The 14,175-nt window shown below is 30.2% G+C and overlaps 2 protein-coding genes across 2 annotated transcripts in view; both read right to left on the bottom strand.

Moving 5' to 3' along the window:
- Positions 1–256: 256 nt before the first annotated feature.
- Positions 257–5,923, bottom strand: LOC139524945 (carbohydrate sulfotransferase 11-like). The gene is made up of 2 exons (XM_071320119.1): positions 5,792–5,923; positions 257–1,320 (listed from the first exon to the last, which is right to left on the bottom strand). The coding sequence occupies exons 1-2, from the start codon at positions 5,871–5,873 to the stop codon at positions 257–259; spliced, it is 1,146 nt and encodes a 381-aa protein (XP_071176220.1). The 5' UTR covers positions 5,874–5,923.
- A 2,534-nt stretch (positions 5,924–8,457) lies between these two features.
- Positions 8,458–14,175, bottom strand: part of LOC139523034 (probable arginine--tRNA ligase, mitochondrial) — a 20,022-nt gene continuing 14,304 nt past the window's right edge. Inside the window, exons 12-19 of the mRNA XM_071316782.1 lie at positions 12,949–13,009; positions 12,120–12,196; positions 11,106–11,239; positions 10,681–10,858; positions 10,135–10,233; positions 9,458–9,532; positions 9,008–9,071; positions 8,458–8,574 (exon numbers count right to left, since the gene is read on the bottom strand). Coding sequence (XP_071172883.1) covers positions 8,488–8,574; positions 9,008–9,071; positions 9,458–9,532; positions 10,135–10,233; positions 10,681–10,858; positions 11,106–11,239; positions 12,120–12,196; positions 12,949–13,009 — 775 coding nt within the window. The 3' untranslated portion in view covers positions 8,458–8,487. The remainder of the gene's footprint in view (positions 8,575–9,007; positions 9,072–9,457; positions 9,533–10,134; positions 10,234–10,680; positions 10,859–11,105; positions 11,240–12,119; positions 12,197–12,948; positions 13,010–14,175) is intronic.

Raw genomic sequence — 14,175 nt, 5'->3', positions numbered from 1 at the left:
TTAAATAAAAGTGACAGGAGTAAAATCTATCACTTAAATTCCTCAAATATTCAATATTAAAAAGATCAAAAACAATCTAGAGCTTCTAAATATATCTTTTATAATGTCCTTGACTTATTAGGAACTTCACATGTAAAATTCTTTACGTCAAATGAGGTGATATCAGTATTGTCTCTGCAAGTATATTTTCTCTTATTGTAAAAGGTTAAGAGTAGCTGTTAAATTATAAATTATGTAACTCATTATTTTTTTATATTTATAAATGATTAAAAATATCGTCTGGCCGTGTATCGTATCCGAAAAGAACACAATCTGCTTTCACAAACCTTCCTACTTTGTCAAGCAACGATTTCCCGAGAGATTTGTACTGTGATACTAATAGCTGTCGCCTCTCACCTTTTGATACTTTACTAGATAACATTTGAGTATACTGTTTTACATTTGAAGCTGTCAACGAGGAAATATTAAAGTTTGATATGTTGCCTTTACTTAGAAATCCTCGTAAATATAGGGTCTGTCGGACCCTTTCAAAAACATTAACTGACCCAAGACATGTTTTGTTGAGATTCTTATAATAATGCAGATCGTTGGCAATATGAAGCAATTCCTCATTCAAGTTTTGTTCAACGCTTAATTGCTTAATATGAATTTCCCCGAGTTCATTCAATACATGATTCACATCATCCCCAAACGTTTCCATTTTTCCTATTATTTTATAATCAATTTCACATGGTCTACAATGTTGATGTATAGGACTAAAATGATCCTCCAGAAGGCGTGGTTTGTATTCATAAGTATCTACAACATATTCTACAAACTCGGCAAATGTAACGTCATATCCACATTCCATACTTTCTAATGAAGCATTCTTCCTGTACTTGCTTATAATTTTTCTTCCATATACATTCCAGTAATGTGGATTTGGATATAAGAATTTGTCAATATATCCAGAAAAGAGTCGAGAATAAGGTTCTCTAACAAATAAGACTGAAAATGCTGCTTTAGAGAAATTTTTCACATCTACATCAGTGTACTCCCGGGAGATTATTGGCAAATCCATTTTATGTACAAGGGACATGTCTGTCAGATTTGTGACGATCTTATTTTCTAGAGACAGAAAAATTCTTTTCCAGAATGTACATCCAACTTTCTGCACAAAACAAAATAAAAAATTGTTTCGTTTGTTGTACAAAAGATATTTCCTTTTTGTCTGTTTCAGCTTCGCTTTTTGGTGATATAGTCTTGACTTGCAAGCTTGGTGTAAAACATGTATTCGTTGGCTATAAAGTTGTACATCCAATCTTTTTGATTTCCTAGAAACTATGAAATAAAAATAATAAGTTAGTTACATTAACATGGATACAAATCATTTACATACGTGATACTAGTATTTTAATGCACCTTTTTTTCAATTTAGTCAGAAAATAAGTTAATTTTACAATAATATCCGTATGTTTTAATCCAGACGCTTTAGACTGATTGTTTTTATCATAAAATATATAATTCACTGACAAGAATGATCATTCTCTATGCAAGACGATTCAATCGTAGTTTTGAACAATATGGCATTACAAAGTTTGAGCTATCACAAAATTGACTGCAAAGTTAATGACGATATGATTTCGATGCTCACACTCATTTAAATGATGTAGTGGCATATGCGGATCCAGGGGGGTCATGGGCACCGCCCCCTTTTTTATATAGGGAATCACTGTAGCATGACTGGAGAGCCCCCTCGCTTTATAAAAAGTTTTTGAACTTTCACGTATTGGTTATCCAAAACTTTATAGGTATTATGTGTTGCGTTTGGAAGATAACCGAAAAATGTGTGTCATTCGTTTGGATTTCTTTAACAGGATCAGTATCTTTTTGTTAGACTGTTGGACCGTGCACAGCCGGTACAATCTGATCAGTAAGCAAACATTAGGGCTGGTATATTTTAGTCTCTAGTGTACCGATTTTTACGATAGTAGTTCTCGTCATTTACTTTTTTGTATCCTGAAAAAGGACAATTGAGAAAAAGGTTCTTACAAGAAACAGTTATATCTGATGTGCATGAAAATGAAAATGATATCCTCATCGGGAAGTTCAATCTTTAACATTTAAAAGACAACGTTCATACATCTCCGTACCAAATACCACTGATTAACAATTAGTTTCATTTGAAATTTAGCTAATTATTGAATCCACCGCCAACGATGCAAGAAATAATACACCCAAGTTCCGTTTTTTGTTTCTGTCAAGGCAGGATAATAGCCTACTTCATCTCAGGTCAATTTTGCATCACATGGTTGGGACCTTAGTTTTTTAGTACTGTGACTGAGCAGAAAGTGACAGGGTGTGTCAATAAACGTCTCGTACAATAAAAAAAAAAGAGTTCATTGGAAAATACTAAAACCTCTTTGATAAATATACTGTATCAAGTTCATAAATAATACATGGTATATTCTGACGTTGATTATCATCTTCATAATATGTTATAGTATTCTTTTATTTGACTCAGTAAATTATTACTTTTACTGTTAAGCCTTTTCTTGGCAGTATCCATTTGCCGTGGCTCGGTACTTGTACATCCCGTCATTGTGTTGTGCTATGGTAAATTTTTGTATTCGTGTCTTTTGTTATTGCTAATGTGCTATAATTGTATGCCTTGCTGTCTTTGATGGCATATTTGCCTGATTTTGTAGTGATTAGATTATAACACAATGTTCATTGGTGTACCACTATTTTTGTCATTTTTACCTATTATGTCGGTTTGTTTTGTTCACATATCGGTGTCAATATAATGGAATTGTATGCGACTGATATATACAAGTGAGAGATATAGTTAGCCAGTAAAATAAAAAGTAAAATCACAAAAATACAGAACTTGTGTTAGCTACAGATTTATATTGTGAATTATTTTCCAATTGTCGGAGGAGGTTCAGAAGGATATTAAATTATTAATTTTTGTGTTAAATATGAATCTTGAAGACCTTTTTGACGTCTTGTATGTAAGCTAAAGAATCTTTGTCAAATGTTTCCTACAATTTCAAGCAATATTTTTTATAGTAATAAATCAACACATTTGGTCCTTATAAGAAGCAGACAATGTATTAGTCGATTGCATAAGTTTGCCTAAAGAGGAAGAAAGAAAAAATACTTTCTTATGATATCTATGTTTAGGCTGAGGAAAATGTTCACCAAAAATATTTCATACGTTATAATGTGAGCAGACAGACAACAGAAACATATAATGAGGGATTACAATAATCCTTCAGAAAGAAAATAAATCGCAACTCTTTTCAAATATATTTTGAAATGCAAACTGTCTCCAAAAATAACTTTGTGTTTTTTTATTTCATTTATCTAATGGCAATAATGTTATTGTGTTAACTTGACTTCTTTTCTTACAAATATTTGTATCTCCGTATATTCTCTCAAATATTAATTCACCAATGTATATTTAATTCACACAAGAAGTAATAACTAGAGATTAAGAGATTTAAAACAATTCCCCTGGGTCGGATGATTTAAATTCGGTTGTCTTTATCAGAAAAGGTTACCTGATATTAGCAACTGTTGCATGTTTGTATGAAACAATTTGTGGTTATTAAGAAAGAGCCATTGCAATTTCACGCAATTAAGAAAGAGACAAGTTGTGGTAGATATCGTAATTCTATGCAGTTCATATTTACAAATTGATTAAAGGAAACATATCCTAATTGGACTTGTTTCAGTTGTTGTTTTTTTTTAAATAGTGCTGAAATAGTATGTTTGCCAGATACCCATTTCATGCGTTTAACACATTTTGTTTTCCTTTTCCATTTTTAACGTTAGACTGGTTCTACGACGGGTAAAATGAGCTGTTGAAAAGCTAAAAAAGATATTTAGGGATTTTAAACTTTTTAAAATAATAAAATTTGTAAGGGTTCCACGAAACCCAGTGTCTCGCCTACTCTTTCTGCTAATCGCAGGCTGAACAAAAATGAGGAAATAAATCAACAAAATATTCCTGTTGTTATTATCTTTAAATAGACCACTTTCAAGTTCATCCGTCACCGGAAAAAACTCGTCAATTATACGCGCCTTTATGACGTCATTTACCAGATAGAGGGGGTCGCCTGTATCCCTGCACTATTTACGTTCATCAAGCGTCTTGGTGATCGTCATTGTGCAGGATAAACTAGAAATAGTGGTTGTTCTGTAGGTACTTAATGACAATTCCCTAATGACATCAATGCTGATTGTCAATTTTGAGAATTCAATTTGTCGTATAATTCGTACAATATAGAATTATAGTTTTCCAACCACTCGCTCAACATTGGAATGGAAGTGACGACGCCCCTAAACGCACAAATGACGTTCACTAAAACCAGAGTTTTTGACGGAAATGCATCGAACTCGAAAGTTGTCTATTGTAAGAAGCTTCTGTCCAAGTTTGGTAAAAATCCAGGATAGTTTATGAATCTAATACTGTTGAAAAACTTTTAACTGCAGACTAAATGTAATGTCAACTGGAAGAAAACTAAATTTCCTTCTAGATACTAGCTTTTGATCATAAACAAGCTTTGGTACAAATCCAAAATAGTATAAGAAAGTTAAATTTTAAAAAGCTTAACTACAGAGTAAATGTGTTGTTTCCTGGCAGAAAATCTAAGTCCATTTAAAAGTAAAATACGAAAAAAATGGAATTTCATTTTTACAAAATTTCCTTCTAGATGCTAGCTTTTGATAATTAACAATTTTCTGTCCAAGTTTGGTACAAATCCAAAATAGTATAAGAAAGTTATCTAAATTTTAAAAAGTTTAACCACAGAGTGAATGTGTTGTTTCCTGGCAGAAAATCTAAGTCAATTTAAAAGTAAAATACGGAAAAAATGGAATTTTATTTTTACAAAATTTACTTCTGGATACTATCTTATGATCATAAACAAGCTTAATTCTGTCCAAGTTTGGTAGAAATCCAGGATAGTTTAAGAAAGTTATTAAAATCTTAAAAACTTTAACTACAGAGTGAATATTTGTGGACGCCGCCGACGACGACGACGACGACGGAATGTAGGATCGCTTAGTCTCGCTTTTTCGACTAAAGTCGAAGGCTCGACAAAAATCACTATTGACCTCACACGCCTTTACATATAATACGCACAGAAAATGTGCCTTATTGCTAGCTCTGTGTTGTTATTGAGATGATTTGTCCATCCTCAGGACAACCACTAAAAAATACTTTGAATACAGGAATATTTATGGCATTGGCAAAAAACTAATAATGTGATGTTCCCCGGATATGCAGTTTAATTTATTCAAACTGAGGATGTATTTTTCAGTCTTGTTGTAACTCGTTCTGAAATTATTTCCATAATATGGGGTACAAGTGGAAGATATCAAAGAATTTAAGAAATTTTATAATCAAACTTAGCTCTGTGAAATTACAATAAGTATGTTTTGAGTAATAAATTTGTAAAAGATGAAAAAAGTTTAAATGTACAACTGTGATAATAGCTCAAATATGGGAATAAATTGATGAAAAATGGGAAAATCATCTCATTCGGTACTTTTAAAGGCTGTGGCAAAAAAAGAAGTGCACTACTTTATGATTTTTTCTTCACGCAATTATTTTTTTACAGTCATATTTACACAAAAATCAGGATAAGAAAAAAAGTTTAATTCTAGAAATATTTGGCTTCTAAGATGTGTACATCCAAGAAAAAATAACCTGAATTTTTGTTAGAGCTATAAAATGTCTGTGTTACGTTTTTTTATACACATTACATGACTTTCCGTCGAGTTTTCTTCAATTGAAACTTACCTGTCGTATTTTTATAAGAATAAGATAATTCTCCTCTTTTGTGTGTTGACTTTGGTAGATGATGATCATCAATGCAAAACATTTGAATAATAATCAAAACAGAAGCGATGATAATAACGACCACACTTGCCTTCTTACAATACATGATTAAATCTCTTATCAACAAAGATGACTTCAGTAGTATTAAACTGTCATATATAATAAAGTGAGATAATGTACGCTTATGAATGTTAAATTATCTCAAGTAGTGAAGACTTATAAGGCATTTTAAGATAAAGAACTTTTAAAGATCTTCAAACGATAGGCTAAGTTCCGACTTTACATGGATGATCTTGATAGTTTGTATCTGAATATGTCGTCACTCACAGAAAAATATCAGCTAAAAGAATATACAATACTATTTATCAGTTAGATGTTCTGGCCTGGTAAGAACATTTCCGAGTTATACCTAGGATTTGAATTTTCCAACTGAGTTTGAGATCGTGGCATATTAGATCAGGTTAATAATTCAAGCGTTAATATAAAAGCAACTTACAAAGGGATATCAGTTTTACTGGTTGATCAATTGAAGAAAAAGATTCAAAATGTAAATTGATTTTGTGTTCTGTCTATCGGTATCCTGAAAAGAAAATCTTTAGTGCCAAGCTGGCAGGGACCTGCATACTAGCAACGAACAGAGGTTGCATGAGACCTCCTTGCTACTAGCCACACGATATAAGTGGAAATAGTGTTGAATATGAATCTTTTCAACGACATTTTATCATCATTACAATACTAAACTTTTGAAAATTAAACTTTAACCTTTATATCCAGGTTTAATCCAAAATTTAATATATATGGAAATGCCTGTACAAATCGGGAACATGCGTTGTTTTCCATTCGTTTGGTGCGTTTGAGCTTTGAACTTTGGCATTTTATAAGGTCTTGCATTGGAGTTTTTTTCTATTTTGCTATTTTTGTTATGATTTTATAAATATTTGTCCCACATTCTAATTTTTAAAGGACCAAACCAAAATGTTATGGTAAAGATGTCACTACAATGAAAGGATGGCTAAAACTTTTATATGGAAAAAATACATTTTTTTTTACTTTATAAAGTGATTATTCAAAGCATCACAAATATTTGTTTTAAGATTAAAACAGAACTTGATTGAAAGAAAAAAGCATGAAATACAGCTATCCACTAATTGAATAATATTTAAAAATCCAATTCTTCCAGTCTAAGCTATAAATCAAAAAAAGATCAGATTAAGTAAATAGTTGCTTTGTTGCTCAAGAAATGATTAAGTCACCAATGGGTGTATACATCTTTCTAAAGAAAGAATATGATGATATTGGTCTACTCCTGTATGTCAAATTTTGCCTATTTTCTCTGATTTGTTGTTCATCAGGTTTTCATGACAATCATATGACAATCAAACATCACTGAAGAGACTTTTATTGTTGAAATAAATATATAAGGCAGTAAAAATATTTCAAATCCTTCCTTAATAGTTTCTGCATAAAACACTTATCTGTACTTATACATCCCATACTATTGTAAATTCTTGGATTCTTGTCTTTCATTTTTATTAATTTGCTTTGTCTATATGCATTTTTGTGTTCCTTTGTTTTTATAGCGATCAAGATTATATTACAATGTTGACTGCTGTACCCCAATTTTGTCATTTTTACCTGTTATGTTTGTTTCGTTCACACACCTGTGTCAATATAATAGAATTGTATGCGACTGTCATACAAGCTAGGGGTTTAGCTGGCATTAAAACCAGGTTTATCCATCATTTTTTACATAAAGAAATGCCTGTAGCAAGTCAGGAAAATGACAGTTGTTGTCAATTCGTTTGATGTGTTTGAGCTTTTAATTTTGACATTTGATTAGGGACTTTTCCTTTTGAATTTTCAACGGTGTTTGGTATTTTTGGTATTTTACTCTTTTCTCAATGATACTTTTCATGTTAGATTTTTTCATGAAAAATGTCTTAACCATTGAGCATTACATGCATTTGAAATGAGAAAACCAGAATGGTATGGATAAAGTGTATTTGTAAAGTCTTTCAAAGGTTTCCAGTCACCTAGTTACTTATCTGACAACACACATATGAATGTTAAGGGAACCTATGGGTGTTGGGTAGCTCACAGCTTATAGTGTTTCCTGTATAATTTTCTATCTGCTTATTTTTATGTAATTTGGTGTTGGTATTAAACCTTAAGCTATCTAGTTGATATAAAACTCGTCTTACACATCTAAACCTGATTCATGGTTTTACATTTGCTTACAAACCAAACATGAAATGCAAAGATTGTTGAGAGCACATCAACACATCAAAAAGAACAACACTAGAGATGTACCAAAACGACAAAATCAGAATTTACAATACATTAAACAAAGAATTCTTGATGACAAAAAAAACGTGAAGTATCAATTAAGGCAATGTTGTATTACACTTTCTAAGTAAATAATGATGCACTATTTCATTATTGCGTTTCCATCATGTAAATTTTTTTTCAATTTTTATTTTAATAGAAACCCAGCATTCATGTTTGAAAACCCTGATGCGACATGCCTCATGGAAGTTCTTTGCTTTTGGTCTAATACATTCACCAACTTGTTAATTTTCAGTTTAGCACACCTATATGATGTGTATAAATAACACTTGAGCCATAGATTGTTTATTCTAATTTTTATTATAACGGTATCACATTTTGTCTAAAGGCGTTATTCCTAGTAGTGTCATACCATTGGCAAGAGTTGTTTTAGCACACTTGAAAACTTGTAGACGTGCCTGAAACAAAAAACAAAACAAGTTGACTTATAATCTATGAAAACGAAATAATACTAGCTCACAATCTTGCACAAAAATATCTGAATTTAAAAAATACTATTCTTGGTGTTACTTAAATTTTCTATCCAGTATCATTATTGTTGTTGTGAATGACTACATCTATTTATTAAAAGTTTGATTTGTAAACTCTTGTTTACAATCAAAATACTGTAAATTCAGAAATTACAAAAAATGCAATAGGATAATAATTGCAATAAATTAAACTCATATTAGGATTTTTTTACATGAATTAAACAATATTTTTCTCAATATGTAAAAAATTAAAATCGCATTTTAGCCTAAAATGACAAGATAGCAATAATAAATGAATGCAATAATTTCTGAATTTACAGTACAAGTTTTATATCTATTTTTATATTAAAAATATACAAACCTGAGCTATTTCTTTAGGTTGGTCTTTTACTTTTAAATTACGATGAGCAACACTTATAAATTTACTGAAAATGAAGAAAAACCTGGTTATACTTTCAAACAAAAGAAAAAGTTATCCAAATGTGAAATTAGCAAAGAGATAGCAAAAATATCCCAGAAAGTCTTGATACTAGAAACTAGTACAAAATATTAGAATAGGCTAGTCATCACTTTAAATTACTTATCATTTTTTTTTATGATGATTTCTGAGCAGTGCTATTATGTGCTATTATATTGTTTTGCAATGTCAAAATATCAGTATATTAATTTCCCACTGTTGTGTGATTTTTAAACCACATCTCTAAGCCTTATAATTGTATCTAGTTATTTTTACATTTGCTTGTAACTTTAATTAATACTTCCATACCTTTCATTCAATATAACAAGTCATCAAAACATTTTAAAACCTCACCTTAAAGAAAATAAATAGTGGACAAGATGGCATGCTTCTAGGCTGGTCAAACACTTATCCACTGTGTCCTCATAACTGTATAAAAAAATCAGAATAAGTGTGTATATTTAATGAACAAATGTTATAATTTGGATGTTATAGTTTTGATATTTACCTGGTTGTTTTTAACTACAACAAATCCTAACCTAATCTTTTTATAGAAAAAACGTATTTAGTAAACTTAAAAATAATCTTTAAAAAATTCTTTTTCTTACAAAACTCATTTCCTTTCAAAGCAACATTATCATAACCTATTGCAAGATGTATTTTCAATATAGATAGTATGGTCAATATTGATATATTTGACAGATTACATATAAATTAAACATTATTGCTACTTTGTGTACTTTTTCTTTGATCTGTTTTTTCATAATTTTTCATCCCATGCTACTGGCTTGAGATAGAAAATGTTCTACAGAATCTAAGGTGCATGTGCTATTGTCAATGTAAACATCAATAGCAATAAACAGAATATCAATGGTCTTTTAAACTGGAGGATGTTTCTTTGCCACATCTCATCTCAGGGCTATTGTTAACACCCTCCAGTTTGAAAAAAACATCAATTTTTAATAATTTCCAGTACTGATAACTTTTAAAATGTAAGCCTTTATAAGGCCATTTGTATAACCATATCTTACCTAGCAATATGTAATATAAGTTGTATAGCTTCTGGTTCTGTTAAATATTTAGTGTCAAAATCTATACTATGAATATCACACCCACACTGTTCTATCAAGCTGTAAATAAAATAAAATATCTTTGAATCATTTAAAAAGAAATTAAGCCACACTCAAAATAGTTTCATAAAATTATTTTCTAAAAGATAAGGAGCAAGTGATTGTTTGCCATTTTTAGCAGTAAAGTAAAGATTAATTTTCTATCATGTCATCTTTATTGCACACGTTTTTTCCAAAAGACTGATGAAAAGACTAACACTTATCTGTATGTGTGAATCTAACATGTGAAATTAAAGAGACTGAGTAAATTTACTTAAAATATAGTCTTCATGATTATAAATTCCCAATATGCTTATAGTTTAAAAAAATAAGGAAAAAACACAAATAAAACCAACACAGATCTCTGATTTAAAGAGATAAAATATTATTCAAAGAAGTTCAGTCGATATGAACAACAAAGCCTACTGTCTTTAAAATAACCTAAATACAACTATAGTCATTACTAACCTACATAATCTAGCATGAGCATACTGTAACACAATTCCTGAATCTCCTTTAAAACTTAAAACTTTATCCCAACTAAATTTATAAGTATTCAATCGTTTTTCTTTTAAATCCTGTACAATTATAGAGCTAACACCAAGTATGTCTGCAACAGTCTCTGTACTTTCTACTTCTTTTGAGGCTGCAAGTAAACAATTAGTTCTTTAAGTTATGCAATTGTTTAAATTGATTGATTGATGATGGCTTTACGCTGCTACATTTGATTAAATGTATTTTTGTCATCAAAATAAATTGAGAATAATGTAGCAATTGCTTCTTATCATATGATCCCAATTTATTTTTTTTACAAATTTTAATAGCAAACTATAAATTTATTTTTCATATTGAAAATAATTATGTGTGTATTCAAATGTAGGGTATACACTTACTTTGTTTATTATGAATTGTTTTTATTATCCTTTCCTTGGCCTCATTTAAAATATCATCAAGAAATACTGCTTTTCCTTTTCTTGTACTGAGATTAGATATTCTACCAAACCGTATGTGAATCTGGTCACCATATCTAAAACAAAACTTTAAGTATCATTTGCAAGAAAAGTAAAACTATATCTTCTTTAAAAAGTACGGGTAACATCTCATCTTATTCATAAAATATTAAGAAACCAAACAACCAAAAGTTGAACTTTGAGGGAAAGAGTAAAAAATATTTTAGGTATAGGAAACCCTATAAATCTCTCAGATCAATAGCTAAAATACAAGATCACACTTCTTAACCTGGAGAACAGTCTAGCATACTTAGATGCAATTCTGTCATGCTTTTTTTCAATAAGTTGGAAATTGAATAAGTATGATATGGATTAAACCAAAAGATAACAGAGGTGATCTCTATATGTTGTTACAGCTGCACTGTCAGGCAAAATAACTAAATAGAATATAAAAAGGACATTATAAAACAGTTGACAAATATCCATGTAATTTTACTATGAGACCTCCATGACAAGTAGGTCTAAGTAATTAATAAAAAATTTACCTTTAAAGATCACTTGTCTATCATTAGTTCAATAATCAAGAGACAAAACAAAAAGTAAAAAGTTGGGTTTGAAAGCTTTTCAATTTTTTCCAGTATATGTTAACTACAAAAAAAGAAGATGTGGAATGATTGCCAATGAGTCAAATCTCTACAAGATACCAAAATGACACAGAAATCAACAACTATAGGTCACCGTATGGCCTTCAACAATGAGCAAAGTCCATACCGCAAAGTCAGCTATAAAAGGCCCTGAAATGACAATATAAAACAATTTAAACGAGAAAACTAACAGTCTTATTTATGTGAAAAAATTTACAAAAATTGAAAAACCAATTCAAATAAATGATTAAAAATAAAGTTGCCTTTTCTTTTAGTTTCTATGTTTCAAAACTACCAATACACATTTTCCTACCTTTGTATCCAAGGCACATTTAACTTGTGTAATATTCCTTTTAACATTTTGAAGTGTAAATCTTGTCCATCTTCTACCTAAAAATGATAAAGCAAACTATTCAAATTCTATCATTCATATTCTTATGTACTGCTTGTATCAACAAGAATGTGTCCATAGTACATGGATGTCCCATCAGCACTATGGTTTTCTATGTTCAGTGGACCGTGATAATGGGGTAAAAACTCTAATTTGGCACTAAAATTAGAAAGATCATATCATAGGGAACATGTGTAATAAGTTTTAAGTAAATTGGACTTCAACTTCATCGAAAACTACATCGACCAAAAACTTTAACCTAAAACTTTAACCGGAAATGGGACGGACAGATGAACAGACGCACAGACCAGAAAACATAATGCCCATAAATGGGGCATAATAATATAAAACTGACTACAACCTGAAGTGGTACTATCAAACAAAACAAAAATATAAGAGAGTTCAAGTACATCCACAATGCACATTCACAGAAATGATGGGGATTTAAGGTTTACCCTTGCTCATCTGTATGTCTGTCCATAAGCATAAGTATTTCTGAACATTGGTTTCCTTTCTCTAACATTAGTTTGCCTGAACAAATGTTATAAAACTTATACAAAATGCTCATTACCACAAAAAACAGAACAAGTTAGATTTTGGGTGACGTAACTTTTACTTCTCCTTTATAATGTTGTGTGCAAGTGGGACATCATATTTGTCCCAAGGACACATGCTCCATTTATTTTTATTCAGTATTCATATATAGGTTATGAGTAATAATATCAAAACTGCACAATGTCTATTTACTTACTACATAATGTGTTCTGTCAAAGTTGTATCTTTTATGTCTGTCTAGTACTGCTGCAATATCTCTGGGGGAAAAAATAATATGATTTTTGAAAAGCCGTATTAATCTTTGGTGCTTTTTAATCTTTATCCACATATTGGTTATGGCAATTTCAAAGTTCAAGTGAAATTAAAAATAACATACATTGTATTAAAGAAGTTTTTAATTAAATGGTCATCTTTCCAACTCTTGAGCTTATTACAATTACAAATGTCCATGTATTCCTTCAAACTCCTAACTGTAAGAGGTCCAGCAGAATTTGTAACCTATATTTCAAACAGTTACATAATTTTATTTTTGTATTTAATTTAAACACTATTTTATTCAAATAAATCATTACATAGTATACAATTCTGATACATGAAATAAATAGGATTCAGAAGTAATCAAAATTTCTTCTATTTATCATTAATTTTATTTTTAACTAGTTCCTAGACATAGAACCTTCATACAATTGACATACATCTAACATACATACATCTATGGCCAGGTTGTTGCCGCTTTGACACGTTCCCCATTTCCATTCTCAATTTTATCTAACAACTTTTAATCAAAACTTCACTCATTGACTGAATGGTATACTCCAATGACCATGTCCCACCATTTGTAACTTTTCTAACATGTTTAAGGTGGTACCCAACACTTCACTAAAATTAATTTGTCTCGTTTAATTTTCACAAAATTTTGACAAAGTGTTTACTTTGACCATTTGACAAAAATATAAAACTTTTAAAAAATTTGAACCAACCATTTTATCAGAAAAATTACACTGGTTATTATTATAGCAGTTTAACAAAAACTGATTTTGATCATTAGAAGCTTAATATTCCCTTAAGGTAGCACTATACAAAGATTTTTTTACTTCCAATCACTAACCTTTGAAATGCTGTAACTTTCTTATGAATGCATAGAAAATAATAAAAGAGGTATATATAGATAGATAAAAGATTAATCTTTTAAATGAATGCAATATTTTTATTATGCAATCATTATGTAATCAATTATTATGTAATTAGTGGCAAAATCTGGGTAAGTTCACTTGAATGAATTTAGCTCTATCATCTCTTTAACTATACAAAAAAATTTTAACGGAATCTTAATCAACACATCATGGGCTTCAAAAGGGTGTCTCAGATTGTCTCTATGGTGTTCCATTCTCTCATAAATCTCTAATTAGTGTAAACATCCTAA

The sequence above is a fragment of the Mytilus edulis genome, chromosome 5 (genome assembly GCF_963676685.1).
Source record: "Mytilus edulis chromosome 5, xbMytEdul2.2, whole genome shotgun sequence".
Taxonomy (NCBI): domain Eukaryota; kingdom Metazoa; phylum Mollusca; class Bivalvia; order Mytilida; family Mytilidae; genus Mytilus; species Mytilus edulis.
Note: the sequence above shows the minus strand (reverse complement) of the source record. Positions and strands in the feature narration are given on the sequence as shown.

Coding starts and splice junctions, on each gene's coding strand:
- LOC139524945 (XM_071320119.1), bottom strand. CDS start 5,873: ATGTTTTGCATTGATGATCATCATCTACCAAAGTCAACACACAAAAGA. Junction 1,321..5,791: donor TTCTTATAAAAATACGACAG/GTAAGTTTCAAT, acceptor TTTATTTCATAG/TTTCTAGGAAATCAAAAAGA.